The sequence below is a fragment of the Balaenoptera borealis genome (genome assembly GCF_965194805.1).
Source record: "Balaenoptera borealis genome assembly, chromosome: 10".
Lineage (NCBI taxonomy): Eukaryota > Metazoa > Chordata > Mammalia > Artiodactyla > Balaenopteridae > Balaenoptera > Balaenoptera borealis.
This window is the reverse complement of record NC_138874.1, coordinates 56014653-56042225: the sequence shown is the minus strand read 5'-3', so window position 1 is coordinate 56042225 and position 27573 is coordinate 56014653. Positions and strand designations below refer to the sequence as shown.

Sequence of the window (27573 nt, the reverse complement as noted above, 5' to 3'; positions counted from 1 at the left end):
CTTGCAGAGTTTCTGCTGAAAGATCAGCTGTTAACCTTATGGCGATTCCCTTGTATGTTATTTGTTGTTTTTCCCTTGCTGCTTTCAATATTTTTCTGTGTATTTAATTTTTGATAGTTTGATTAATATGTGTCTTCATGTGTTTCTCCTTGGATTTATCCTGTATGGGACTCTCTGTGCTTCCTGGACTTGATTAACTATTTCCTTTCCCATATTAGGGAAGTTTTCAACTATAATCTCTTCAAATATTTTCTCAGTCCCTTTCTTTTTCTCTTCTTCTTCTGGGACCCCTATAATCGAATGCTGGTGCGCTTAATGTTGTCCCAGAGGTCTCTGAGACTGTCCTCAATTCTTTTCATTCTTTTTTCTTTATTCTGCTGTGCAGTGCTTATTTCCACTATTTTATCTTCCAGGTCACTTATCCGTTCTTCTGCCTCAGTTATTCTGCTATTGATTCCTTCTAGAGAAATTTTAATTTCATTTATTGTGTTGTTCATCATTGTTTGTTTGCTCTTTAATTCTTCTAGGTCCTTGTTAAACATTTCTTGTATTTTCTCCATTCTATTTCCAAGATTTTGGATCATCTTTACTATCATCACTCTGAATTCTTTTTCAGGTAGACTGCCTATTTCCTCTTCATTTGTTTGGTCTTGTGGGTTTTTACCTTGCTCCTTCATCTGCTGTGTATTTCTCTGTCTTCTCACTTTGCTTAACTTACTGTGTTTGGGGTCTCTTTTCGCAAGCTGCAGGTTCGTAATTCCCATAGTTTTTGGTGTTTGCCCCCAGTGGGTAAGGTTGGTTCAGTGGGTCGTGTAGGCTTCCTGGTGGAGGGGACTGGTGCCTGTGTTGTGGTGGATGAAGCTGGATCTTGTCCTTCTGGTGGGCAGGAACGCATCTGGTGGTGTGTTTTGGGGTGTCTGTGAACTTAGTATGAGTTTAGGCAGCCTGTCTGCTAATGGGTGGGGTTGTGTTCCTGTCTTGCTAGTTGTTTGGCATGGGGTGTCCAGCACTGGAGCTTGCTGGTCATTGAGTGGAGCTGGGTCTTAGCATTGAGACGGAGATCTCTGGGAGAGCTCTTGCTGATTGATATTACGTGGGGCTGGGAGGTCTCTGGTGGTCCAATGTCCTGAACTGAGCTCTGCCACCTCATAGGCACAGGCTTGACACCTGGCTGGGGTACCAAGACCCTGTCAGCCACACAGCTCAGAAGAAAAGGGAGAAAAAAAAGAAAGGAAGAAAAAATAAAATAAAATGAAATAAAGTTATTAAAATAAAAAATTTAAGATGTAAAAATAAAAGAATTTAAAAAGTAATAAATTTAAAAAGAAGAGAGCAACCAAACCAATAAACAAATCTACCAGTGATAACAAGCACTAAAAACTATACTAAGATAAACATAAAAATCAGAAAGTAGTCAGTCGCAGACAGCAAACTCCAAGTCTACAGTTGCTCCCAAAGTCTACTGCCTCAGTTTTGGGATGATTCGTTGTCTATTCAGGTATTCCACAGATGCAGGGTACATCAAGTTGACTGTGGAGATTTAATCCGCTGCTCCTGAGGCTGCTGGGAGAGATTTCGCTTTCTCTTCTTTGTTCGCACAGCTCCTGGGGTTCAGCTTTGGATTTGGCCCCGCCTCTGCATGCAGGTTGCCCTCTGGCGTCTGTTCTTCGCTCAGACAGGAGGAGTTAAAGGAGCAGCTAATTAGGGGGCTCTGGCTCACTCAGGCTGGGGGGAGGGAGGGGTACGGAATGCGGGGCGAGCCTGCGGCGGCAGAGGCCGGTGTGACGTTGCACCAGCCTGAGGCATGTCGTGTGTTCTCCCGGGGAAGTTGTCCCTGGATCACAGGACCCTGGCCGTGGCGGGCTGCACAGGCTCCCGGGAGGGTTGGTGTGGAGAGTGACCTGTGCTCGCACACAGGCTTCTTGGTGGCCGCAGCAGCCGCCTTAGCGTCTCATGCCCGTCTCTGGGGTCCGCGCTGATAGCCGCAGCTCGTGTCCGTCTCTGGAGCTCGGTTAGGCGGTGCTCTCAATTCCCTCTCCTCGTGCACCCCAAAACAATGGTCTCTTGACTCTTCAGCAGCTCCAGACTTTTTCCCGGACTTCCTCCCGGCTAGCTGTGGCGCATTAGCCCCCTTCAGGCTGTGTTCACGCAGCCAACCCCAGTCCCCTCCCTGGGATCCGACCTCCGAAGCTGGAGCCTCAGCTCCCAGCCCCCACCCGTCCTGGCAGGTGAGCAGACAAGCCTCTCGGGCTGGTGAGTGCTGGTCGGCACTGATCCTCTGTGCGGGAATCTCTCCGCTTTGCCCTCTGCACCCCTGTTGCTGTGCTCTCCTCCATGGCTCCGAAGCTTCCCCCTCACCACCCCGTCTCCGTCAGTGAAGGGCCTTCCTAGTGTGTGGAAACTTTTCCTCCTTCACAGCTCCCTCCCACTGTCGCAGGTCCCACCCCTATTCTTTTGTCTCTGTTTTTTCTTTTTTCTTTTGCCCTACCCAGGTACTTGGGGAGTTTCCTGCCTTTTGGGAGATCTGAGGTCTTCTGCCAGCGTTCAGTAGGTTTTCTGTAGGAGTTTTTCCAAATGTAGACGTATTTCTGATATATCTGTGGGAAGGAAGGCGATCTCCATGTCTCACTCCTCCGCCATCTTGAAGGTCCCCCCATCTCCCTGTCCTTTTTATTCACAGGAGTCATCGCCTGGAGGGCTGGGACCTTCACCCAAGGTCCTTCCTTCACTCGGAGGCAGTCATTGAGGACGTCATTCCCACCTCCACCAGATCCCGCTCTCTCGGGAATGTGGGGCTTCATGGGACTTCATTTCATAAGGCATTTTTCCAAGTTGCAGTAATTGAGACACCTCACTGCCTCTCCTTTGCCTCTTCACTCCCCTTACTTTTCTCTCACTAACACCACAAGTGAAATACTAATAAATAACATTTCTTGAGTGCTTACTGTAGTGTTTTGAAGGCTGTACATGCATCGTCCCAGCAGCCCTATGCGGTGGATGTACTCATCCCTGCTTTAGAAATGAGGTCTCCCAAAAAGCCGAGGAGCTTGTTTCTCCAGCCATCCCACGGTGTGACCCCTGAGGTGTCGAGAGTGTATTTTGCACCATCTCCCCTAGTGTCTTGTCTGCACAGTCTCCCCAACCATCTCAACACAAAGCCCTCGAGTGGCTGAAGAGGACCCACTTTAGGGGGGTGTTCTCAGGAAGAGCAATCTCCTCATGCCATCTGCCACTCGCTTTTTTTAAAATTTGATAAACATACAGAGCATAATATTTATCATTTTAACCCTTTGAAAGCATATAGTTCAGTAGCATTAAATACATTCACAGTGTCATGTAAGCATCACCCCTATCTATACCTGAATCTTTTTCATCTTCTGCAACAAAAACTCTGTACCCATTAACAATAAACACCCTCCACCCAGCCTCCGGTAACCTCTATTCTATTTTCTGTCTCTGAATTTGCCTACTCTAGGTAGGCAAGTGGAATTGTAACAGTATTTGTCCTATGTGTCTCGCTTCTTTCACTCCACATAATGTTTTCAAGGTCCATTCATGTTGTCGGCTGTGTCAGGACTTTATTCATTCTATGGCTGAATAATATTCCACTGTATGGATATATCACTTTGTTTATCCATTCATCCATAGATGGAAACTTGCATTGTTTCTACCTTTTGGCTATGGTAAATAATGCTGTTATGAACATTGGGGCACAAGTTTCTGCTTGAGTCCCTGCTTGCACTTCTTTTAGATAAACACCAAGGAGTGGAATTTCTGGGTCATATGGTAGTTCTATGTATAACCTCTTGAGAAACCACCAAACTGTTTCCTGCAGCCTGCCACCGGCTTCTTAGCTAGCCTCTGCCTTGACCTTCCTGTGCCTATCTTCCTAGCTGTCAAATCAGGACTCAAACAAGATCCAGCCCAGCTCTCCAGAACTGGAGAGACCAACCTCACACTTATGACAGGGCCATGGCGACTCCAAGCCCTCTAGGCCCCAAAGAACTAGCCCTGCCCACCACTCCGCCCTCCCCCTAGAGCTCCCCACTACAGCAGTGGCCCTGGGGTGGGGTGGGGGGCAGTGAAGAAAGCCAAATTGGTGGGCACCGTCACTAGGCCTCGGGATTCTCTTGCCTGGAACTGTCCCATTCTGTCTTGATCATCACGACCTCCATACCCCTAGCAAGACCTGGCACGTAGCAGGTGCTCCAAAAACACTGTTGAATGAATGAATGTTGGCATGTATTTCCCCCCGCCTCACAGGACAATGAGCTTGTTGGGTGAGGGGGAGACAAGGAGACTGGGGAGGGTGGGAGAGCAAGCACTGAGCCTCGCTCCTGGGAAGAAAAGCCGAGGCCAGGCTGGAGGGGAGGCCTCGGCTCCTCCCTCCCCACTGCCCCCCACGGCCCTGCCCCCACCCAGAAAGGCCAACTCTTCCCCCTCTTACCTTGAAACAATTGGAGACCCAGTGTGGGGAGCCACTGTTTGGGAGGAAGGGACTTCCAACCAGAGCCAACCAAGGTGCCCCTGCCCTCATGCACAGGTGCACAAGCTCATGATAAATGCCAAGATGAGGATGAGATCTCAAGGTTTCTAGTTTGTTTTTACCTTTATCAACCATTTCTTAAGTGCCTACTGTGAGACATGCCCTGTGTAAATATGCATGATTTCATTTACTTTTCCTAAGAGCCCTACTTTGTTAAGTGAGGAAACTGAGGCTAAGGAAGGTTTGATGACTGGTCCAAAGTCTCCCAGTTACTTAGTGCTGGGAAAGGTACGATGCGAACGGGGGGCTCTGCTGCCAGTCGACACCCCGCCCCATCCGTCTTCCCTGGGCATCCACCCCTCAGCTACTGCGGACCTGGGGCGGTGCCCAGGCGCCTCAGTCACTCTTCCTGTCCCGGCCAAGGCACGGGGTTCTCACGAGGGCTCCCTCCCCTCTGGCTCCTCGCTCCTCCACGCTGGCCCACCTTGCACTGGAGGCTCCTAGCCCACCCTGGCTGTCCCACTCTGTCTTCCTCAGCACTGGGAAATGACACCTGCAGGTTGTACATCGCTCTCCAGGGGCTAGAACGAGGGGTGCACTCGGTTCCCCTCCCTGGGACACTCACTGAGCCCAGCTCCCATGCCCACCCTCTGGACCAGAAGAGGGTGGGGAAGGCTGGCTGGGAATTCCAGGGAGCCTGAAGGGAAAGTAGAGGGCACACATTTACTGGGCATACCTGACACATTTACTGGTGCCAGGCAGCACGCTTCTCTGTCACTCTAACCCCCTCAGCTGCCAGGCAAGGACCCCACAGGCAGGACAGGAGGGGGACTTGCTCAAGGCCATACAGACAGGCCCAGAAGGACCCACTCCTTAGCAGCCGTTCCCTTCCGTCCCCAAGGGCCCTCTCCTCTCTCAGGAGGCCGGCTGCTAAGGGAGCAGCCAGTTGCTGGAGGCAGCTCAGGGGAGGGGCCCAGAGACGGGACTTCAGCTTAGCCAGAACACCTCCCTGTCCCTTAAAGAGCAAACTGGGCAGAGGAGAGACAGAAAGCCTGTGTTTAAGCTGGAGCCGGCAGCCTAAACATAAACATCTGTTTCTGATTTCAAAAACAAAACAGAAGTATGGTTTGCTGAACCAATTCACAGGGCAAATGACATGGCAGGGGATTCTATAACTTTGTGAAGAACCCAAACTGCTTTCAAGTCCTTTGGAAACCATTAAGACCATGCAAATGTGCTTATTAAGCAAACCGTGCAAATTAGCTTATAAACCATGAGTAATCCCTCATGATTCTTATCTGGTATTTGAGCAGGTGCTGCAGGGGCCTCCGCTGGGTCCAGAAGGTACCTTACTCTTGGTTTTCATCTGTAGTGTATCTGAAAATAATACTAGGGCTTTCCTTGAAAAGGTTCAGTGATTTAGACGTTCTGGTCAATTCTTCCCTAATTATGTCCCCCAACTGTTTCCAAAAAGCAGTTGTTTGTTTATTGTTTTGTTGTATCAACAAACTGAGCAAAAGGGCCTTTATTGGTACCATCTGGAGTGAAGAGCATTCCCACAGCCCTCCCAGACCAGATGTGTGCAGTGGGCTACACCCTTGCTTGTTACGTGACCTAGAACAAATGGGTTCCCCTCCGAGTCCGCTGTTCCTCACGTCGCCTGGACACACTAACACCTAGGTCAGAGTTTAAGATCACACGTGGGCTCCTGTGTGGTAAAGGGTCAGATGTGGAAGCACCTAAAACACGTCAGGCGCAGCGGCATCGGGAAGGGGCCCCACTTAATGGGTTGATGCCTGTCCTGCCCCAGATCCCGTAGACAGCTGGGGAATCCTGCCTGCGCTGCAGGATGGGGTCTGGGGCAGGAGTGCATTGTCAGCTCCTTTTAGAGATGTAGAAACTGGGGCTGGGAGAGTTGCAGCAATTTGTCAGACACATGTTAGATGCTCAGAAGTACCTGTCACTCAAGGAGCACTCACAGAGATGTTACTGTGTGCAGAACCACAAAGACACACCAGCCACAGCCTGCTGCGCTGGTCTGCTGTTCTCACCTCCCCGCCAAGAGACCCACTCCCTGCTGGGGCCAACGTCCCTCCTCAGCAAAACTTCCCTGGCAAATCTCTTTACAAAACTGCGATCCTGCCTGTCCTCAGCCAAGGAGAGGGTGGGCCTAGCCAGAGAGAAGGCCAGCCAGTGCCCTGATGGGGGAATCCAAGGCAGGAAGGACAAGGGCCTGTCTCCTGCATTGGCAGGAGAGAAGGACGCAGGGATCTGGGCAACCCAAAGGGAGTGGGGTCATCTCACACGGCCACAGCTCCCCTCCACCCAGTGCTTTCATGGTCCCCACAGCCCTGCACCCCCAGGGCTCCCACAGGCGCCCACCACGCAATGCTTCCTTTCCAAGGGAGCTGGGGACAGCAGGTTGCTTTGGCCACTCAGAGCCTGTATGCTTCAGATTCTCGCCCAAAACCCTCGTGAGGAAACTTAAGCCAATGGACAATGACATAACCTCCCCAGGTGACCAAAGTTCATGGCCAGTTACCGGCAGCCACCCTGGTGGAAATGGCACCCAGGGATCCAACAGAACCCACGCACAGTCACCTCCAGGGGGCACCTTTCAAGAGAACTCTCCACAGAGAGTTCTCACACCAGGACACAGGTCTAAGCGGAAGCTTCTCCACGGAGAGCAAGGCTCCCAAAGGCTGGTCCACGCTAACATTTTCCGTCGAGAGCAAAGTGAGCAAAATAAGGACCGTGTAGCATGTTAAAGCTATTTCACCTAATTGGAAGGCCTGTCACTTTTATCCCCCAGAGAATTCGTCCTTCTTGTTTGGAGGGGTTAAAAATATCCTTTTATGATACGATAGAGTTGTAAGGGTGGTTCATTTCTTTTTAATCGGCCAACTTTGCAAAAATCTGCATCCTGATATTCTTTTAAAAATTCTGTTTGTCTGCACAATCAAGAATTTGGGGAACCACTGGAGAGAACACGTAAAGGAGGTCTCACCCGCTTTGGGGGGGGTCACGGTTTTTGTATTTGTTTTGCGAGCCTGATGCAAACACTGGATGCTCACCTGAGCAGAGTATATAAACACAATTTCACACACAACTTCAAGTGTCTGAAGCCCATGGTACCCTCAGTGAAGAAGAAGGAAGACGGGCACCATGAGCTAGTGCTTGGGCAGGCACCCACCCACACAGCCTTAGGAAATGCGGTTTCTGTGGGTCTCCAGGCTCTGGGTTAGTGACTGGTGCCAATTCAGATGCTCGGGTGGATCTGAAGAGGAAGGGAAAAGAAAGAGCACTGGGCAGGAAGTCAGCACACTGAGTCTGCCCTTGGCTCCCTGCACGACCTTGGATGTCATTGCCCTTCCAGCCTCAGATCCCTCCTTTGCTTAGTGAAGAGGTGTGCGAGCTCCCTTCAGGTATCATATTCCCGTAGTGAATGAATTTCCAGCAGTGAATGCCATATTCCAGTAGTATGGAAATACTAACTAAAGGTTCATTCATTCATTCTTGCCAAAAATATTTACTGCACCTGCTAGTTGCGAGGTCCTGGGACATTCAGAAATGCATAAAGCACAGTCCCCAGCACCAAGTAGCCTCCAGTCTACAGAGAAGGCACTGGGTCACCAGCATGGGTTTGAGGGCAGCTTGACGATCTGAATCCCAGATCCCTTAGGGATACAATGTGAGCCTTGAGTAAATTATGAAACTTCTCTTGGTCTTGTAAAAGAGAGATCATAATCCCAGCCTCGTCTGACTTGCAAGGCTTTGGTGAAATAATGAACGCAATGCCCCACACAATGTATGAAAACCACCCGTAGGCACTCAATAAATAAAACTCTCCTTCCCCTTTCCTGGGAAACACCAAATGCCTTGTGAATTATCGATTCATCAAACATTTACTGACTGCATTCTGTGTGCCAGGCCATCATAGACCCTGAGATGCAAAGATTGATCACTGGTAGCCCTTCCTTTAAGGAATTCACAAGTTAGTGGAGGTTTAGACAAGTCGACGGACAATAGTGTGAAAGTGTTTTTGAGAAGTGGGCCCCGGAGTACGGGGCTGTTCTTCATACAGTACTTCCAACCTTCCTGTAGTTTTGAAATTTTCATAATGAAATGCTGGAGGAAATGTGGGCACAGCATCTTGAGAAGTCAGAACCCTTTCTCTAAGTATCTTGAGGACACTTAGATTGCAGTGGTGAGGAGACCTGAATCAAGCTGAACTTGAAGCCCAGGAGCAGTGCGCTAGGAAGGGAGGAAAGGCACACCAGGCAGAGGGAGGAGCAGAGGGAAATTCTGGAGGTGTCACTGGATCAAGGTGCCTGGGTTTCCTCCTTTGTAAAATAAGGATAACAGGCCTACCTCCTCGGGCTGTCGTGGAACTACTGGAGGTGACGACATACATGAAGCGCCTGGGAGAAGGCTGTGCGGGTTATCCTCTGTTTGTCTCTCTCTCCGTTCCCCATCTCCAGAGGCTGACCCACCCCGTGGACCATGTTGCTGGCACCTCCTGCAATCAAAGGAAGGCACTGACGGGAGATCAGAGGACAAGACAAGGGAGAAGTCAAGGCATTTGCTCCTCCTCCCTCAGCCCCATGCTCAGGGATGCTGCTCTGGCCATGGTTACCCCCTTCTCAACTCAGTTTCTGTTGGATGGTCCCCAGAGTTCCCTGAAGATACCTGTGGCAGGCTCAGGTCACACTGTGCTGTCCCCTTGCCCCTTCAAGTCTAGGGGAGGTTACTGCTTCCCCCTGTAACTAGTTCCTGAATGCCTCTCACCATTCCAAGCTGGTTCCCTTAACCCTGCCCACACCTCTGCAAATGGTCCTTTCATTAAATTGTCTTTGAACTTGGAGCTAAGGTTGCCATCCATTCTTTGCCAGGATCCTAACTGCTACAAGCCTAGTGCATAGTATGAGCTGTTTTCATATACAAATTATGATTAAGCATATGCTCTAGTTTCCCCTTCCCAACCCACAGCCCTCAAAATGTCATTAGAAGTATTTATTTTTTAAATTCTATGCCAGTGCTAGAATAACAAGAGGTCAGAAATTGTGAGGAATCCCTGAAAGACAGAGATTGATGGAACTGGATGGACAGGGGAAATGACAGCCCACAAGCCACGCAGCTGAAAGCCTCTGAGAGAGGAGAGACCAGCTTTAAGGAAGCTTTCAGCTCACAGGTGCCAAGCCAGGAGGCAGGAGGAAGCCTGGACCCCCATCAGGACAAGGTTGGAGAATTCCAGCAGAAGCAGCTGGAGAATTTGGCTCTCCCCGTGCCCTCCTCAGCAGCACAGGTCAAGTCTGGGTAGCAGTGGAGTCTGCCAGGTAGTAGCAGCGAGTGGGGCACTTGAGGCGGCATCCTAGGGCTGATATCCACCTAGTGGCGAGGGGGCACCCTCATCCAGAAGGGCAGCCACCGGCACACGCTGTCGCCATCAAGTCTCATCCCTCCCCAGTAGTCACCAGTCCAGGCTATGTGAAATAGTCACAAGCCTTACCAACAGGATAACCTGAAATCTCAAGACAAAGTTGAGTGCACAACCAAATTCACCAACCACTGAGAAAAACCAACACCATGAAAAACAAACACCAAATTCAATAAAGAGAAGAACTAACATCCACGGAAATAGAACTAACTGAATAAGCCCTCAAATAAGAATAATTAATATCTTCAAAGAGATGAGCCTTCTAATGCTTTTAGGCTTACCCTAAAAAAGATTGAATTGGAAATCTTATCAATTAAAAATGTGACCTGGGAGGGTGGTGGTAGGAAATACATCCACTACACACCAATTAGAATGGCTAAAGTCAAAAAAGATTGACAATTCCAAGGTTGGTAAGAATGTGGAGGGAATGGAACTCCCATATGCTGCTGGTGGGGATGAAACCATCTGGAAAATAGTTTGGCAGTTTCTTAAAAATTTAAACATACACGTACCATACCATTCAGCCATTCTCCTCCCAGGTATTTATCCAAAAGAAATGAAAACATATGTCCATACGAAGACTTGTACATGTTCATAATAGTTTTATTTGTAATAGCCAAAACTTGGAAACAACCCAAATATCCAGTAACAATTTGGATTAACCAACTGAGCGTATAGCCGTACAATGGAATACCACTCAGCAATACAAAGGAATGACCAATTGATGTACATTAAACATGGATGACCTTGAAATATGCTGAGTGAAAGAAGCCAGAAAATAAAGAGTACACACTGATGCTTCCATTTATATAAAACCCTAGAAAATGCAAACGAATCTATGATGACAAAAAGCAGATCAAAGTGTCCCTGCGGAGAGGGATGGGGGACGGAAGGTCAGGAAGTAGAAATTATAAAGGGATATACAAGCAAACTTTCAGAGATGATGGATATGGTCATTATCTTGATTATGATAATTTCACAGGTGTATACCTATGTCAAAACTTAACAAATTATACACTTCAAATACGTACAGTTTATTGTATGTCAATTATACCTCAATAAAGTTGTTTTTAAAAAACTTTTTGGAACTGTTAAAAAAAAAAAAGAAAAGTTTGTATTGGAAAAGGAGAGTTAAAATGAACAATATTTTCCTCATCTATTTTTGTGTATGTTAGTTTATACAGGGTACCTCTGAGTGAAAGAGTAAGAGATATAATTAGTAGTCACTTGACAAATCTTAATAAACTTTTGGGGGCATATTTTCCAGAAAGTGAGAGAGTTAATGACTCCAATATTCAGGTAATACATCCTTTTGCAATTCCAGTGTTTTCCAATTCTCAATGCTTATAACAAAATTACACGAGTACCCAATTGACTGACAGCTAATAGAAAAAAAAATTTTTAATGCTTTGATGAGAGATCATGATGTGATTTTTGGCATATTACTCAGAAGAGGTTCATAGAATCAAGTAGCATTACTATAGCAAACAGTCACCTCTACTAGTTTATGTGATCACAGATTCTCAATGTTTACATTTATAAGAACAAAAATAGGTTATCTGAAGATAACAAACAGAAAAACTTGCAAATGTGACCATGGAAAATATGTAAGATATTCATAAACATTAAGATTGAGAAAGAAGACAGTCACAGATGCACAGGAGCTTTCTAAATACTTAAGAGAATATTACAAGGTTTTCCCTGGCGTTCCAGTGGTTAGGACTCCGCCTTTCCAATGCACGGGGTGTATGGGTTTGATCGCTGGTTGGGGAACTAAGATCCTGCATGCCGCTGGGTGCAGCCAAAAGAAAAGAGAGAATATTACATATGATTTTACATTAATAAACTTGAAAATCTTGACAGATGTCCATGTGTTATTCTGGGAAAATGTTGGTATTTTACCAAAGTTGACCCAAGGAAAACTACAAGTTCAGAAAAGAGTAATAAAGATTTTAAAAATTAAAAATCCACTCGAGATTTTTTAAACTCAGGATGGAAAGTCAGAGATGGTTGTTGGAAGATGAATGGATGCTAGAGGCAATGGCAATCACATGTCTACTGTACAGATCCATGTATACACAGGGACCTAACATATGACAAGGGTTGCAGTTCAAGGAGTAGAGAAACTTGGCTACCCGATAAATAACATAGGCCAACTGGATACGCATTTGGAAAAAAAATAAATTATATTCTCTACCATATGTCATTCACAAACATTTACTCCAGGTGAATTAAAGAAACATAAAGGACAATACTGTACAAGCAATCAAAGAAAACCAGAAAATAGATAAGTAACCTTGGGTAGAGAAGGTCTGCTGACACAAGACACAAAATATAAAAGGCAAAAATTTAACAAAATAAACTCCAAAACAATTACGGATAAACTGGAAGAAAGAACTGGCTGTATATCTATCTATCTACCTACGAATGAGACTGTATTAAAATTTTTACGCCTATTAGTTTAAAAGAGACAACCCAGTAGAAAAATAAGCAAACACATAAAAGAGCAAATCCAAATGGCCAATAAACCTATAAAAAGATGTTTCATCTCATTAGTAATTGGGAAAATCATATTAAAATAAAAACAAAAGACTGTTTCCTTATCAGATGGGCAATTCCTTATCAGATGGGCAAAAATTAAAAGACTGGTGACTTCAAATGTTGGGGTGGGAATGGGGAAATGTGTGTTTTCATAAACTATTGATGTTTAATTCAGGGTGAGGCGGGCAGATGGTAGGAAAAGAAAGAATATACTAAGGGGAGGCGCAAAATGAAACTCAAAAGCCCCCATCATAGATAATCTATCAGAGTGACTCATAGGAAACAAGTACTTCTTGTGGTGTTGAGGGGAACCTCTTGAAAGAACAAAGGGGTTTGAAAAGCGTTGAGCGTGAGAACCACAAGACCTTGTAGGAAGGTTTTCAAAGTAATCATGCTTTCCCCTCACCCCCCTCCCAACCCGCCCCAGCGAGGGCACACTTCCAGAAGGACTGACATCTCTCTCCCCATCACTGAAAATGTCAGGGAGGATTCCAGTACCCAGAGCTGGCACCGACATCCACCTTTGAAATGAGCACGGGCTTGGAGTCAGACACTCTCTTGGCACATAGATCAATGGAACAGAATAGAGAGCCCAGAAATAAACCCATGCACTTATGGTCAATTAATCTTTGACAACGGAGGCAAGAATATACAACGGAGAAAAGACAGTCTCTTCAATAACAGTATGGAGGGTCCTCAAAAAACTAGAAAGAGAACTATCATATGATCCAGCAATTCCACTCGGGTATATCCAGAAAAAACAAAAACACTAATTCAAAAAATGCACCCCAATGTTCACAGCAGCACTATTTACAATAGCCAAGACATGGAAGCAACCCAAGTGTCCATCAGCAGACACACAGGTAAAGAAGATGTGGTATTATATACGTGTGTGTGTATATATATGTATACACACATACACACACACACACACACAAACATTACTTAGCCATAAAAAAAGAATGAAATCCTGCCATTTGCAGAAACAAGAATGGACCTAGAGAATATCATGCTTTGTGAAATAAGTCAGAGAAAGACAAATACTGTATGATATCACTTATATGTGGACTCTAAAAAAATACAACAAACCAGTGAATACAACCAAAAAGAAGCTGACTCACAGATATAGAGAACAAATTATTGGTTACCAGTGGGGAGAGGGAAGGACGGATGGGTAATACAGGGGTAGGGAAGTAAAAGGTACAAACTATTAGGTATAAAATAAGCTACAAGGATATATTGTACAACATGGAGAATACAGCCAATATTTTATAAGAACTATAAATGGAGTATTACCTTTAAAAATTGTGAATCACTGTATTACATACCTGTAACATAATATTGTACAGCAGCTATACTTCAATTAAAAAAAAGTAAATAAATAAAATATAAAATTAAACACATATGAGATTCTATTGTGAGCCACAAAACTAGCGAGAAGTTTTTAAAAAAGTGGAATAGGCGGTGCTGGCCAGGCATGAGAAACAGCGAGCTCATTAACTGCTATTTGAGACTATCCAATAGGACATTTCTGGAGGACAAATTGAAAACCTTTATAATGGTTTACTCAGGAAATATTCCCTCTATTTAGGAAATAATCAGAGGTTGGCACTGCCATTCGCAGATTTAGGGGTATCCACCCAGATAACTCTAAGCGCCTCAGTCCCGCCTTCCCCACCCCACCCCATCCACAGAGAAGGTGAGCAGCAATTTCCTTCCACACGGGCCCCAGTCCACAGGCCCCGCAGCCGCACATTCGAGATGGAAGGGCAGGGCGGTGCGAGAGAGAGAAAGACAACTGAGTCTGGCTAGAACTGTAACATATGAAGCTGGAAACCGGGCTGGTGGTGTCCCTGCGCAGTGCCAGAGAAGGCTGCCTTAACCAGCAAGAGGGACAAAGAAGCTGCCCAGGGAGGCCAAGAAGAGGGTGAGGGTGTGTCATTCAGGTCCTCAGAGTGGCAGACACCACGATGGGATCAGATGTGCAGGAGATTTATTTGTGGAAACCCCTGTGAAGGATAAAGGAGGAGGAGGCAGAAGGCAGGAAGAGCCTGCAGACCACGATGCGGGTCTGACGCCCGTGAAAGGAGAGAGGAAGCGAGAGCCCCACTTTGCAGGGTGGGTCTGGGGAACCCCCAGCCAGACCAACGGGGAGGCCCCAGGCAAGGCTGCCACGGGCAGAAACAGCGTGGCTAGTGGCTCGAGAGCCCTGCCGGCCTCAGTCGTGGTCTGGGAGAGCCCAAGCGGGGAGAGGGCTGGAGACGGAGCGCGGCCTTGGTGCGTGTTGGATCGAAGCTGCAGCGGCTGGAGTTGTGCCGTCTGCTCTTGCAGCGGGTTCTCCTGAGGGGGGATTGGAGCGGCGCACCCCCGTTGATGCTGCAGAGGACTTCTAGGGCTCCCTGGACAGTATTCCAGTTCCCAGTCCTGGTCGTCCCAAGACCCTGCCGCACCTCCATCAGGGTCCCAGGAGATCCTTCCACTGATCATATTTTTACAATCCCCTCACCCCTGGCAGAGAAGTGCTGAACCACCCCACATACGGACACACATGCACACTGGTGTATACACCACTGCGCTCACATTCAGAAGCCACACAGAGCATGCCTGGACTCTGCTGTGCTGGGAAGTAACCTCAGGAGGCCTCCGCTCCAAGGCTGGGGAGATCACCAACCCTATGCGGTCGGGGCTCCGGATTCCATTCTCACCACCCCCAGCTGACCCTGGAACTACAACCTAGAGGGTCTGATTCCCCTAATCCTGGAAGAGCTTAGAGAGAAGCCTCAGGTCAGCACTCTCTCTACCTCACTCTCCTTACTGCCTCTTTACACACCAATTTCTCAACACAAGTGTGTTCAAGCATTCAGGGGCCTAAAGGGACCAAGGGGAGCCTGTAGGGATAAGAAAAGGAAATAGAGGTTGAGGACCACCCTCCTTCATAGCCCTTGAAATTCCATTTTGTTCTGTTCCCCTGGATATAACAGTCCTTCACACTTTAGCGTGAATTAGCCTGTTATGTTGCTTTCTTCAAGAAGGGGCTCAGCACGTCAGCTGTGGGCATCCAGGGTGAGAGGGTCAAACATGATTGGGGATGTGAAGGAAGGAGAGAGGCGTCCAGGAAAATCCCCCTTCTCTGAGAATCAGGTGCACTACGGGCAGGTGCTCTTGGCTCTCCCTGCCCTCCCACCCTTACTCTGAAGGAGCAGGGACCCCAGCTTGCATCAGTTCTGTAACACCTGACCCACACTAAAGACAGGCAGCCAAGCGCACTTCACATTTAGCCACTTTTAATGCTCAAAAGCTCTGTACAAAAAAAAAAAAAAAAAAAAAAATCACGAATGAATCCTCACAACACCCCTGTGAGGTAGGTAGGCAAGTATTATTCTCCCATTTTACAGATGGGGAAACTGAGGCAGAGAGGTGATGTGACCAGCCAGTAGTCCCAGCACAGCTGAAAGTCAGGGCCAACCATGAGAATGCAAAGGATCCCTCCCAGTTCAGCCCTGATCTCTGACCCCTCCTCTAGACCTTGTCTGCAACAAAATTAACACTTTTTACTACATGCAAAAATAAAACCGAAAACAACAACAAATCTGAAAAGGTAGTGAACAGACATACAGTAGATTTGCAAAAGAATTCAGCTAAAACGGTCATAAATTTTCCAACACTAGGTAGACGTGAACAACTTTGGCCTCTTCCCCCTTTTCAAAATACCATGACCAGTGACACATCACCTGTTTCTCTGCACAAGTGCCGGTGTCCAACCAAGAGAGACCTCCCTGGCCCCAACGAGCGAGGCCAGGAGGACAGCGTCCACACCATTCAGCCCCTGTGCTTCGGGAGACACCAGCCCCCAGAGGGAGAGCCGCAGACTCAGCTCAACACCGCCTGCCTCTCCGAGCAACCCTCCCACTGTCTGCCCAGAGCTGGTCCCGGCAGCTGCTAACTCAGCAGCACTTGGCCCCTTCTGCCCCCACTGGAAGGCAGCTCAAGGATGCTCAGCAAGGATGGCCTGGAATCCAAGTGCCCCCTCACGCCATCCTTGGTCCGCTCTCACGCCCCACTGCTCGCTCAGGGTCACCCGGCAGCCTACGGGGCTCCTGCCACAGCAGGTCGGGGCACAGGCCACTCTGGATGGCGGGGCAGGGAGGCAGTGCTCCCCTAGACCTCCCGCCCATGGTTCCAGAGAAACGGAGCTGGCCTCTTCCACAGGGCTGCATGCACCTTCTGAAAGCTCTTTCTTCCCCCGGGAGGGACTCCATTTCGTTTTCAGCTCCCTGGAAACCTCCACAGTCCTGCCAGCCCAGGGGAGGGGAGAGGGCAAAGGAAGGAGAGGCAGAGGCCCCCTGCGGGACCCACCGGGCGTGTGGTTGTCCTTCTTCAAGTCTCCAGGTTGAGACGAGGCATGAGAGGCAAGAAAACTGGGTAAAGCTGCCTTTAAGGTAACAAATCAGCCAGCACACAGTCTACTCCCTAGGGAGCCCGGGGCCCCCAGGGCAGTGCTCAAGCAGCAAAACGGGAGAAGCCGCGTGGGAGAGCCACGAGAGAGGGAAAGAGGGAAACCAACACTGGCCAGGGCTGCTCCGCGCCAGGGGCCATCAGAGCCGCTCGGGGGAGAGGGGAGGGCGAAGCGGCGAGGGGTTTCGCTTGGCAACTTGGGGAGTGAGCTCCTTGGAGACGTGATGCCACACCGGCCTTCCTGCAGGCCCTCCCCGCGCCTGCCATTCACAAGGTATCACTGTGCGCCAATTGTCCTATAAAAACTCTTTCAGAAAAGGGGTCCCCACCCATGCCAGTCTCTCTGCTAAGCTGAGGAATCATTTCTCAGGGCCACTGTCAGTGAAGAGCACCGGCACCCCCAGCCTGCGAGGGTAGGAGGTGGCCCCGCGGGAGGCGGCGGTAGCAGGGGCAGGGGGAGCGCGTCCTACAGGAAGTCCCATTCCTACAGGAAGTCCCCCGCAGCGGAGGGCTCGGGGCCGTGGCTCTGCTCCTGCCACCGGCAGCGCAGCCTCGAGAAGGGCTGGTCCTCCACGCTCTCAAGCTCGGGGAAGCCCAGCTGGTTGAGGATCTCGTAGATGCCGGCCTTTGCTGCCACCTGGGGAGGACAGCAGAGATGGGGGCAGAGCTCCAGGGAAAGGGGGTAATCCTTCAGGTCCCCCGTCCCCCTCTGTCACACCGTCCTCCCCTCACTGGGCTCCGCAGATACAGGCGAGTCTGGGGCCCAGCGCTGCCTCCCCCCAGCTCAGTGACCTGCACAAGTTTGCATCTTGATTACTATTAACTGTTCTGTGCTTCCGTTTCCTTATAACGGGACTGCACAGTGTGGAGGGTGACACTTCACAGAAAGCGCCCGGCAGGTAGTGAGCAAGCGGAGAGCAGCGCGGGAGGCCAAGCACGCCCCATGCCTGTGCAGCCCCGACGCTCCCGTGGGGACCTCAGGAGCAGAGGCCCAGCTGCTCCCGGTATTACAGCTGGGCCCCCAGGGAGCGCTGGGGAAGGCAGTGTGGATGCAGCAGCCAGCAGGAGCCCTTCGGCTGTGAGTTCCGGCTGTGGAGCAGGCAGGCCCACCAAGGGCCTCAGCTCAGGCGGGTTAACTGGGGCCTCCCTGGACACTCTCCACACAGCCCTATGGCCCAGACCCTGGCACTAGACTCAAACTACTCAACGACCAGCCTCCTTCTCTCCCCACCATCCTGGGGGATGGGGAGGATGCAGGCTCCACTCCAAACAGAGGTCTCCGGGCAACCCGCATCCCTGCCCTCTGTTCATCCCCTGAGGCTGGAACCCACGCTCGGGGCTGGACCAGCAGTTCTCGCCCTCCTTGACGTCCCCAAACACCCACCACCAGGGTTCAGCTGGCGAGGGGATCAAGCTCCTCCCCAGCCCCTGGTCTCCCTGATTTCAGCTCTTTGAGCAGAACCCAAGCAGAAGTGTCCTAGGTCCCCCACCACCTCCACCTCCAAGAGGAAGCTGAGCCCAAGGCCTGCTCAAGAGGGTGGCCCCAATGTGGCCTTGGTGTGACCCATGCCCTATCAGGAACACCCTGAAGGCCCATCTTCAGCAGAAACGCCCAGCAGCCACCACTCCTGCCACCAGGCCCTGTGGTGGCCTCCCTGCCTCTGTTCCCTCACAGCTCTGACCCCACGTGCACACCTACTTAAGCCCCTGTACCCTTCCTATACCCATCACAGCCTCCCATCCTCCTGCCCACCTGCCCCACGGGAGCTAATTCCAGCCCTGAGTCCAGATTAGAACTGCCAGGACAGTCTGGTGAGGTCAATAGGGGCCAGTGTCCCAGCGGAGGGGTAATTACAGGCTCCTCTGCCAAGGAGGGAAGGAGGCCTTTCTCCTGCCCTAGAGGTGCCGAGGCAGCGGCTCCTCCTCTAAAAGCAGGCGAGCCGGCGGAAGAACCAGGAAGAGCCAAGCAGAGAGGGAGGGTGGAGGCGGCATGAGAGGGCAGCGTCTTAGGCCAGACATGGTGGGCTTTGGAGCCAAACAATCTGCTCTAACGCTGACCGTGAACACGGCACTTAACCTCTCTGCGCTCAGTCTCCTCCTCTGTAGAATGGGAGCATACAGTCACAGTCGCCACGTAAGGCAGACCCGCTCACACAAGCTCTGGCAGACGGCACTGTATGCATCTCATGGAATCCCCACCACAGCCTCCTGAGGTGGTGCTGACGTGGGAACGCCGAGGACAGCAGCTCAGAGGGGCTAACTAACTCGTCCAAGGTCACGGCTGCAAGGCAGCAGGGGCCGAGCCACAGTGGGGAGCCAGAAGGGCACAGGGGAGGGATGAACACAACAGTGGGCGTGAAGCAGCACCCAGGTGACGCTGGCCTTGGGGACGCAGGCAAGGAGGAGGGGCCCAGCCCAGCACCCGCCCTGCTCTGTCCCCAGGCGCCTCGTCTCCTCCCTCCTCCTCCTCATCCATCCACTCACTGCCTGCTGAGCGCAGAGGCCGTGCTGGGGACCCAGAGCTGAACGAGACACAATCTCAGCCACAGGGGAGCGTCCTGTACAGTGAGATGAGAACTCTGCCCGCTCAACAGGGAGCCTGTCCCTGGGCCGGGGGGAGACGCACAGGGCGGTCCCGGCCCCCGCCCCCGCCCTCACCTCCCGCATCCAGGCGCTGAAGGGCCTCTGCCAGGAGCCGGCCTTCTCCAGGTGGAGGTACGCGTTGAAGAGCACCAGGCAGATGTAGCGTTCCAGGTACTGCAGGCTCCGCAGCTGCAGCCTCCGGGCCTCCCGCTCTGACTTGGCCGCTTTCGCCTAGAGGTCGGATGGCACGGGGCGGGAGTCAGAGTGGGTGCTCACCCCCAGCCAGGGACGCTCCACACACGCTCTACACACATACACACACCCGACTCACACACTCACAGACTCTCACAATCGTACATACCACACACACACTCATACACATATACACACACCCACACACACCTCACTCACACACCACATGCCCTCGGTCACACACACCCCACACACAATCACACAACACAGTCACGTACACACACACGCACTACACACATACACACACCCGACTCACACACTCACAGACTCTCACAATCGTACATACCACACACACACTCATACACATATACACACACCCACACACACCTCACTCACACACCACATGCCCTCGGTCACACACACCCCACACACAATCACACAACACAGTCACGTACACACACACGCACCGCATACACACTCCACACTCACACACAAACCATACACACAACACACCCCCCCACATACTCACACACATACAGACACACTCTCACACAACACACACTCTCCAAGGCTGGGGACAGAGCAGAGAAAGACCACAGAAGCAGGATCAGCAAGAGGTGCAGGAGCTCAGGGAGGGACAGGCTGGGATGGGGGGTGGGGCATCGGTCTTTTGAACGGCAATCCTGAGCACCTTCTAGGAGAACAGGCCACGCTAGGGAGGGAAGGGACAGCCAAGTGACTAAAGGTAGCTTCCCAGAGAGCACAGGATGCAGCTGGGCCTTGAGGGCCTGGGTGGACTCGGATGAAGACAGTGGGCACCAGACGGGGCGGCCCAGAGGCGAGAATGGTGCCCAGCAGGTAGGGGGACTGGGAAGGGGCTGGCTTGGCTGGAACAAGGGCACGAAGGGACAAGAGGGCAACTGGGCTGGCCCCCAACTGTGGAAGCCACCCTGGCGCCGAGAAGTCTACCCTCTAAAGCCAGCTTCCCAACCCTGGTGTGCAGATGCCTGGGCCCCACCCCGGACCAATCAGACGAGAACCTCCGCGGGGTGGGCCTGGGCACGGGGGCTGTGAAAAGTCCCCGGGGCCATTGTAGGGAGCCAGGGTTGAGCTCCGTGGCTTTAGCACTGGGGAGCCACTGAAGCTCTGAGAATAGGAGTGACCTGTTAACGGAAGACTCGCGGGAGACTAATGCTCAGAAGGAAGAGGACTTATACGGGGTCCTCTCCAGGTTCTCCTCAGTGTCGGGGTCAGTGGGTAGGCGGGGGGACAAGGCCCAGGACACACAGAGCCAGCTCTCCCCCTGCCGGGTGTCTGCCACCATATCTGGGCGTGCTCCTCCAACCCACCGCAGATGGACCGTCGCCCTAGGGGGGAGCCCGGGGGACTGAACGCCACACCTCACCTTGCACTTGCACCCTCCCCACTTCTCGCCCACACCCGCCCCGCCCTGGCCTCCATCCAGGGCCCGAGGCAGCTCTCTCTGCTCCAAGAAGAGGATGTGGCATAGCGGCCGTACCTTCAGGCACCGGGAACACCCAGGGGAGGGCACAGCCAGCCCCCGGGCCTCCGGGAACCAGGAAGGGCAGTCTCCCAACAACTGGGCCACAGCTGGAAGCCCTCCCACGCAGGAACACGTCAGCCTACACGAGTCTCCTCCGGGCCGCTTCAGGAAGGCTCCTGGGTGGGCCCCCGCCCCAGACATGACACAACCCACAGCCCTAAGAACGGCGAGCTGGAGTGGGCTTGCTTGTGGGACCTTAGTCCCCCACCTCCCACTTCTGCCTCGGGTGACTCAGCCTCTGGTGCCTCTGCCGTCTTTGCCCCCAGGGTCATGGGAGTGGACGGTTGGCCCACCACACCATCCAGAAGGAGCTCTGGAACCTTGGGGACGGAGCAGGGGTGGAAGGCGGACAGCAAACAGGGCCCAGCTGGGGCAAGGGGACCACAGCCAGTGCCCTGACTCCCTGGGAGACACGACTGGGTTCTGGTCCCAGTTCTGCCATTTAAACTCTCAGCCCCACGTTGCTGGAGGTCACATTGCTCAGTAAAGTATGGCATGAGGAAGCACCTATAAACCCTGGGGGGCCACATGGGTCCAGCCATTCACGGAACGGGGGCCAGAGCCACGGCACAAAGGTGGGGCACACACAGGCCCTGCCTGCAGAGACACTCGTGGTCTGGGGGAGACAGGGGACAACTGCCAAACACCCAGAGCAGCCGGATCACGGGATCGAGGCAAGGCAGGTAGCGGACGAGGGAGGGCCTCCAAGAGGAGGAGGATTTGAGGTGCGTTAGGAAGAAGTGGACAGAAAGGTGCCCTCAGAGGGGGAGGAAAGGGTCAAAGAGTGAGGTGGGTTCAAGGGAGGCAGAGGGGGAGGGCCTTGTAGCAGCAGGGGGCCCAGAGCCAGGCAAGCCCTGACCCTACAGACAAAGGGGCCAGTGAGGGCTTCTGGCGGATGTGAGGGTAGGAATGGCCCCAGGGCCACTGGTGCAGGAAGCTGACTGGGGCCGGTAGGGGCAGGACGCCTACTGTTTTAAGGATGGATCAACCAACCAAGTGCCCAAAAAAAAGCAGTTTTGTTTAGAAATTAGCCAGTGGACCAAAAAAAAGAAAAAAAAGATTTTACCTAAATACAAACTGCGGCCAATACAGCACGACTCTGCCTGTCTCTAAGGGTGACTACTTCATGCCGCGCGGCGCTGGCCATTCACCACCCGATCCCTTACGCTGCTCCCCAATCTCCATCCAAAGGCTGGGAGCCTAGTTAAACACATTTTCTTAGAAAGAAGGAAAGGAATTCACCCACAGTGCCACCAGGCAGAGTCACTTTAAACTACTTTCAAGAGCTCAGAAGTAAGTTCCTGTGGGTGTGAAGAGGCCTCGGCTCGGGACTTGGCCCCGGGGGCAGAGCTCTATCCTCTTGGTGCCCCTGCTCCAGAGGGGACAGAAGCCTGCTGCCCCCAGAGATTCCAGCAAGGATTCTGAGGAACATCTTGGGTGGAGAGGCCAAGTGATTCCTTCCGAGCCCCTACTGGCAAGGTAGGGTGGAATTATCTCTAAATTCAGACCCCTGGGTCAAGGTGACGCCTGACACCCACCGGAAGGTTCCATGGGCGCTTCCTGCCCGACCGCAGTCTGTGATTTGAGACAATGACCCATCTTCCTAGCAAAGCCCTGGTTTCCTTAAAATCACCCCATATTGGCACTGTCTGGGGAGGAGGACAGGCCAGCCACCTCCAGTAGATAAAAATAGTGGAGCTGTTTTTAGAGGGCCTGGCAGGCCAGGCTGTCATTAGCTGTGGTGGAGCGGACAAGGCTTCCTCGTCCATTGGGGACTAAGCACTAAAACAGACGGGGCCCCGGGAAGGTGGCCAGGGCACTGGGTTCGTCAGGCCTCTCAAGCCTCCAGGCTGCCCAGCATCAACGCGGGCCCCGAGGTGCGCTGCTCCTTGCTGGGCCACTTGGGAGAGGCCCACGGAGGCAGGGCTGGAAAGCCTCCCCGGGTGTGCCCAGGCCCCCTGCATGCAGGTGCCAGGCTGAGCACAACGTACGTAGATCTGATGAGGAGATTCTAATATGCCCTCCAGCAAACCCATGAAGCAAGAGGGACATCTCATGGTGCAGATGGGGCTCAAGCAAGGTCACAGATCCAAGCTGGGACATCAACTCCAAAACCCCAGCTCTCCTAACACCCTAGGCCTTTCCACCACAGTCAAGTTCAAGTGCTCCTCGCCTCACTCTTGCTTCTGTACCTTTACCCTCTCTCTTCCTCCTGCCTGGAATGCCCTCCCCTCCACCTGGGCTGGCCGCGTTCAGCTTTCCCTCCAGGCCCTGGACAAGCCACTGCTCTCCCGAGGCTCTGAACCATCCAGCCCCACCGGCTGCTCCTCAGCCTCCTCCGCTCTGCACCAGTTCCCTAACTACTGCATGACATTCCATCGTGAGGGCTTCTAATTGCTTCTGCAAGGCATGACTGGTCTCCTCAAGACAGCGATACACCGGGGCAGCAGGCCCCAGATTACAACCAGGTTTCCATCTCCGCCTCCTTCCCGCCGCCCTGAGCGTCTGCTAGGACCCAGCGTGCAGAGGGTGCTCAGCTGGTCAACGGGCACTCACTGCCTGGGTCATGTCGCCCTTTCAGTGTCATACTCTCAGTGTCACCTAGGACCGACATTCCAGATTCCCTGGGGACCCCCACGTGTGTACCTGCACCGGGGGCTCCGGACCCAGACGTGCAACCGCTGCTCAAGAGCTCCGCATGGATACGGTTCGGGCTCCTCAAATTCCACAACGCACTCCAAACGGACCTCGGGACCACTCCCCAAACCTGCCCTGCCCACACGCTTGCCATCTCACAGGCAAGCCCTGCTGCTCAGGCCCAAACCGACAGCCCTCCTCGACTTCTCCCTTTCTCAGCCCCACATCCAGCCAATCAGAGAATCCTGTCAACTCTATGTCAACACACTCCCAGAAGCTGCCCCCTCTCACGCCCCAGTCAAGCCACCTCATCTCGGTGACGGCGCCTGACTGGCCTCCCTGCCACCACCCTCAACCCCGCCCCTACTGTCCAGTCTCAGCGCGGCACCAGAGTGACCCTGCGAGAACCTGCGGTCATTACTGGAGCCTCCCTGCTGCCCTCTCCCCACCCGCTCCCCAGGAACAAGCATGGCCTGGCGACCACTGCCCTCCAGCTGAGGTGGGGTCCAGACTGGGCGGGTGGCCGACAGCCCTCAAAGATGGTCAGTTTCTAAGGGGCAGGGTCCCAGAGCTCAGACCCCACCCTTCTCCTTGGGGGCTCTGCATGAGTCCCTGCAGACTCCATCTTCAGGCCTGCGTGGGCTTGAGGGGCCTCAAGCCCAAGGATGCTTTCCACGCCTAGTCCCCATTTGGGAGAAAGGGGCCCTCACCCCAGAGGCGGGTAACTGGTTTTCCAAAGATGTCATATTTTGATCAGCACTTTCAAAGCATGAAGGGGCTAAACCTGGTGCCATGTGCTTCTCTGCTGTTCATCCAACAAACACCGTTCACCCTTAGACCAGGTTCTGGGATTCAGTGCTGACCAGACACGGTCCTGGCCTCAGGAGCTCACTGTCCCTACACATAACCAAGGGAGTCAGCCTGGTGTCCCGGCAACTGTACACCCCACTCCCACCTCACCGGTACCCAGGCAGGTGCTCACCGCCACCCCTCAAGGCAGGCGGGGCAGCAGTAGTGACCCCGGGTGACAGATGGAAAAGCAGAGGCCCAGGCAGGTCAAAGTGATTTGCCCAAGGTTGTGCCGGAAGTTACTAGCAGAGCCTGGGCTAGGACCGGGGTTTCCAACCCCCTCCCAGGGCTCTTTTGGTTGCTGGAGAAGAGCGCCCTCTCCTGGAGACCAACGATGTGGACAAAGAACAAAAAGATACAAAGATGGTAGGGGGCGGGTTTCCAATTTAATCACACAATGACTTATTCAACTGTCCGCTTTCCATCCACTCACAGGCAGACATCTGTGAAGCCCTACTTGTGCCAGGCAAGGTCTGAGCCAGGGTTTCAGGGATGAGCCCTTGCACATGGAACAGAGATGAGCTGCAGAAAGGGCACCTTTAGTGACAACCACAAACTTGACAATGACAGCAGTAAGCACAGAGGCAGGGTCTCAGGAGACGGAGAGGGTGCGGGGGGTAGGGGGGAGGCAGGGAGATGGTGGGGTTGAGATCTGAACCCCTCCCGAACCACTGAAAATCCCAAGCCTGATGGCGCACGTTCAGAAACCACGCCTGGCACCCTGTCAGCGTTCACTAGATGGATGCCGTTGAACAAACCAGCATGGTCCCCCTGGAGGGTGCAAGCGGTTCCAGCTCAGTCGTATGATGGGAAGGAAGGGAAAGCAAGGGAGGTCGCAGCTACTGAGAACCTGAGCCTACTCACACACACACTCTCACACACTCACACTTACACACACAGACCCACACACCCACACTCCATCTGAATGAAAGCCGCTCACCAATCCACTGGCTCTATTTTGGCCTGGTGTGAAAGAGCCTTGGGAAGCAACCCTTTTCTTCCATCACATTTTACACGACAGCTCACAGCATTCCAGGGTTGCTCTAATTGCACTGCCTGAGACACTTTACCTATCAGAATGAGGTCTCCAGGGAACAACTTTGGCCAAGCCGGAGTCTTGGAGAGACAGAGAGAGACCCCACTTGGGGTTCAGGGCCACAGCTGTCTCTCTCTACATTTCTTTTAAGAAATAATCTTCGGGACTTCCCTGGCGGCGCAGTGGTTAAGAATCCGCCTGCCAATGCAGGGGACACGAGTTCAATCCCTGGACCGGGAAGATCCCACATGCCGCGGAGCAACTAAGCCCGTGCGCCACAACTACTGAGCCTGTGCTCTAGAGCCCGCGAGCCACAACTACTGAGGCTGCGTGCCACAACTACTGAAGCCCGCACGCCTAGAGCCTGTTCTCCACAACAAGAGAAGCCACCGCATTGAGAAGCCCGCGCACTGCAATGAAGAGTAGCCCCCACTCGCCGCAACTAGAGAAAAGCCCACGCAGCAACGAAGACCCAACACAGCCAAAAATAAATAAATAAATAAATATATTTTAAAAAAGAAATAATCTTCGTCCTTGCGGCACTGAGCTGGATCTCTTTGACCTCTTAGCAACCCTGCACCAACCCAGGGCAGTGCAACCAGGAAGGGCTGGTGGCTTCCTTGTCAGCCCTTTTTTTCTGCCACAAGAGAACTGCCCTCTGGGTCGTGGCCACCACAGTGAAGGAAAGGAATGCAGGCCAAGGAGTTGGGAGACTGGTGCTAATCCTGCCTCCAGCTGGTCACAAAACTTCATTAGGCCTCAGTGTCTTCCTCAGGAAAATGGGTCTAATAAAACCCACCCTCACCTCCTCACCAGCTACTCTGCGGACCAGAGGAAAGACAGGGAAGTTCTTAGGAAACTCGAAAAGCACGGCTCAAAGTTAAAGCATCATAGTCTATAAAATAAATCTCAATTTGAGACCAAAGGATGTTTTACTCTTCTCCGTGTGGTTACCTTCACCTCAGATTTTCCTCAAACTCTTTCTGAAGGGACAGACGGGAGACACATCATACTGTCTTAAACACAGAACTAACACAGAATTAATGTCACTAGCCAAGGCTAAGGAAAAGTGCCCCTGGCATTAATGATTCTAACAGGACTTCCTTCAGGAGCCCTGACCTTGGTTTCTGTCACAAATATTTTCCCTTTCCAGGCCGAGCAGGAAACAACTCATTCACCAGATGGAGTCACCACTGTGGGCTGGGGGCCCCTTGGATTCTCCTCAGTCGGGGGCCCAGCCTTCTCACCTCTATTCCAAACTCATGGAGTGGCTTAGTTCAAAGGATTTTCTCTTTCTTTTTTCCTATTGAGGCATTTTTAAAAATACCCTGAGCATTCTGGCCGCCTCACACACGCGGGGTGATCAGGCCCTGACCCAAACTCACTGCCTCTATAGGAATGGAGGAGGCATCACGGGCTGCAGCCCCCAGAGGCCAGGCAGCCTGAGACAGGCCTCGACAAAGACTGCTATACCGGGGAAGGTCTGTCTCCACGGAAAATGTGTGTGCAGGTTTGGTCCCATGCCCTTCTACAGCCATGACCCGAGTGTGGGATGTCTTCTTGTCCTCTGGGCTCGTTCCCCTACTCAGGCGGGGAATACAAGGGCAAGGACCATGGCTTCCAGGCCTTATGCTTTCCCCCAGTGGGGCTGGAGATGGGCAAGGGAGGTGAAACTGCCCCCTCTTCCTTGGGCGGCAGTGTGGCACAGTGGAGAGGGCCTGATCTGGGAGTCGGGGGCTGGAGTCGGGCGTTCCTCCTGCCATCATCTACCAGCTGTGTGTCCTCGGACAAGC

General features: G+C 52.1%; 2 protein-coding genes across 11 annotated transcripts in view; both read right to left on the bottom strand.

Annotated features, from left to right (window-relative positions):
• The window catches only part of ADAMTS14 (ADAM metallopeptidase with thrombospondin type 1 motif 14), a 162627-nt gene extending 153682 nt beyond the window's left edge, over positions 1-8945 (bottom strand). For all 5 annotated transcript variants that reach the window (XM_082407217.1, XM_082407211.1, XM_082407216.1 and 2 more), the window contains exon 1: positions 8858-8945. In XM_082407217.1, coding sequence (XP_082263343.1) covers positions 8858-8896 — 39 coding nt within the window. In that variant the 5' untranslated portion in view covers positions 8897-8945. The remainder of the gene's footprint in view (positions 1-8857) is intronic.
• The window catches only part of PALD1 (phosphatase domain containing paladin 1), a gene marked incomplete at its 3' end in the record, with an annotated part of 91361 nt that continues 72715 nt past the window's right edge, over positions 8928-27573 (bottom strand). For 5 of the 6 annotated variants that reach the window (XM_082407219.1, XM_082407221.1, XM_082407222.1 and 2 more), the window contains 2 exons: positions 19578-19733; positions 15729-17556 (listed from right to left, as the gene is read on the bottom strand). In XM_082407219.1, the coding sequence (XP_082263345.1) occupies positions 17404-17556; positions 19578-19733 (309 nt within the window). Of the gene's footprint in view, positions 9006-15728; positions 17557-19577; positions 19734-27573 lie in introns of those variants that run through there. The other variant, XM_082407223.1, reaches the window with a different exon arrangement.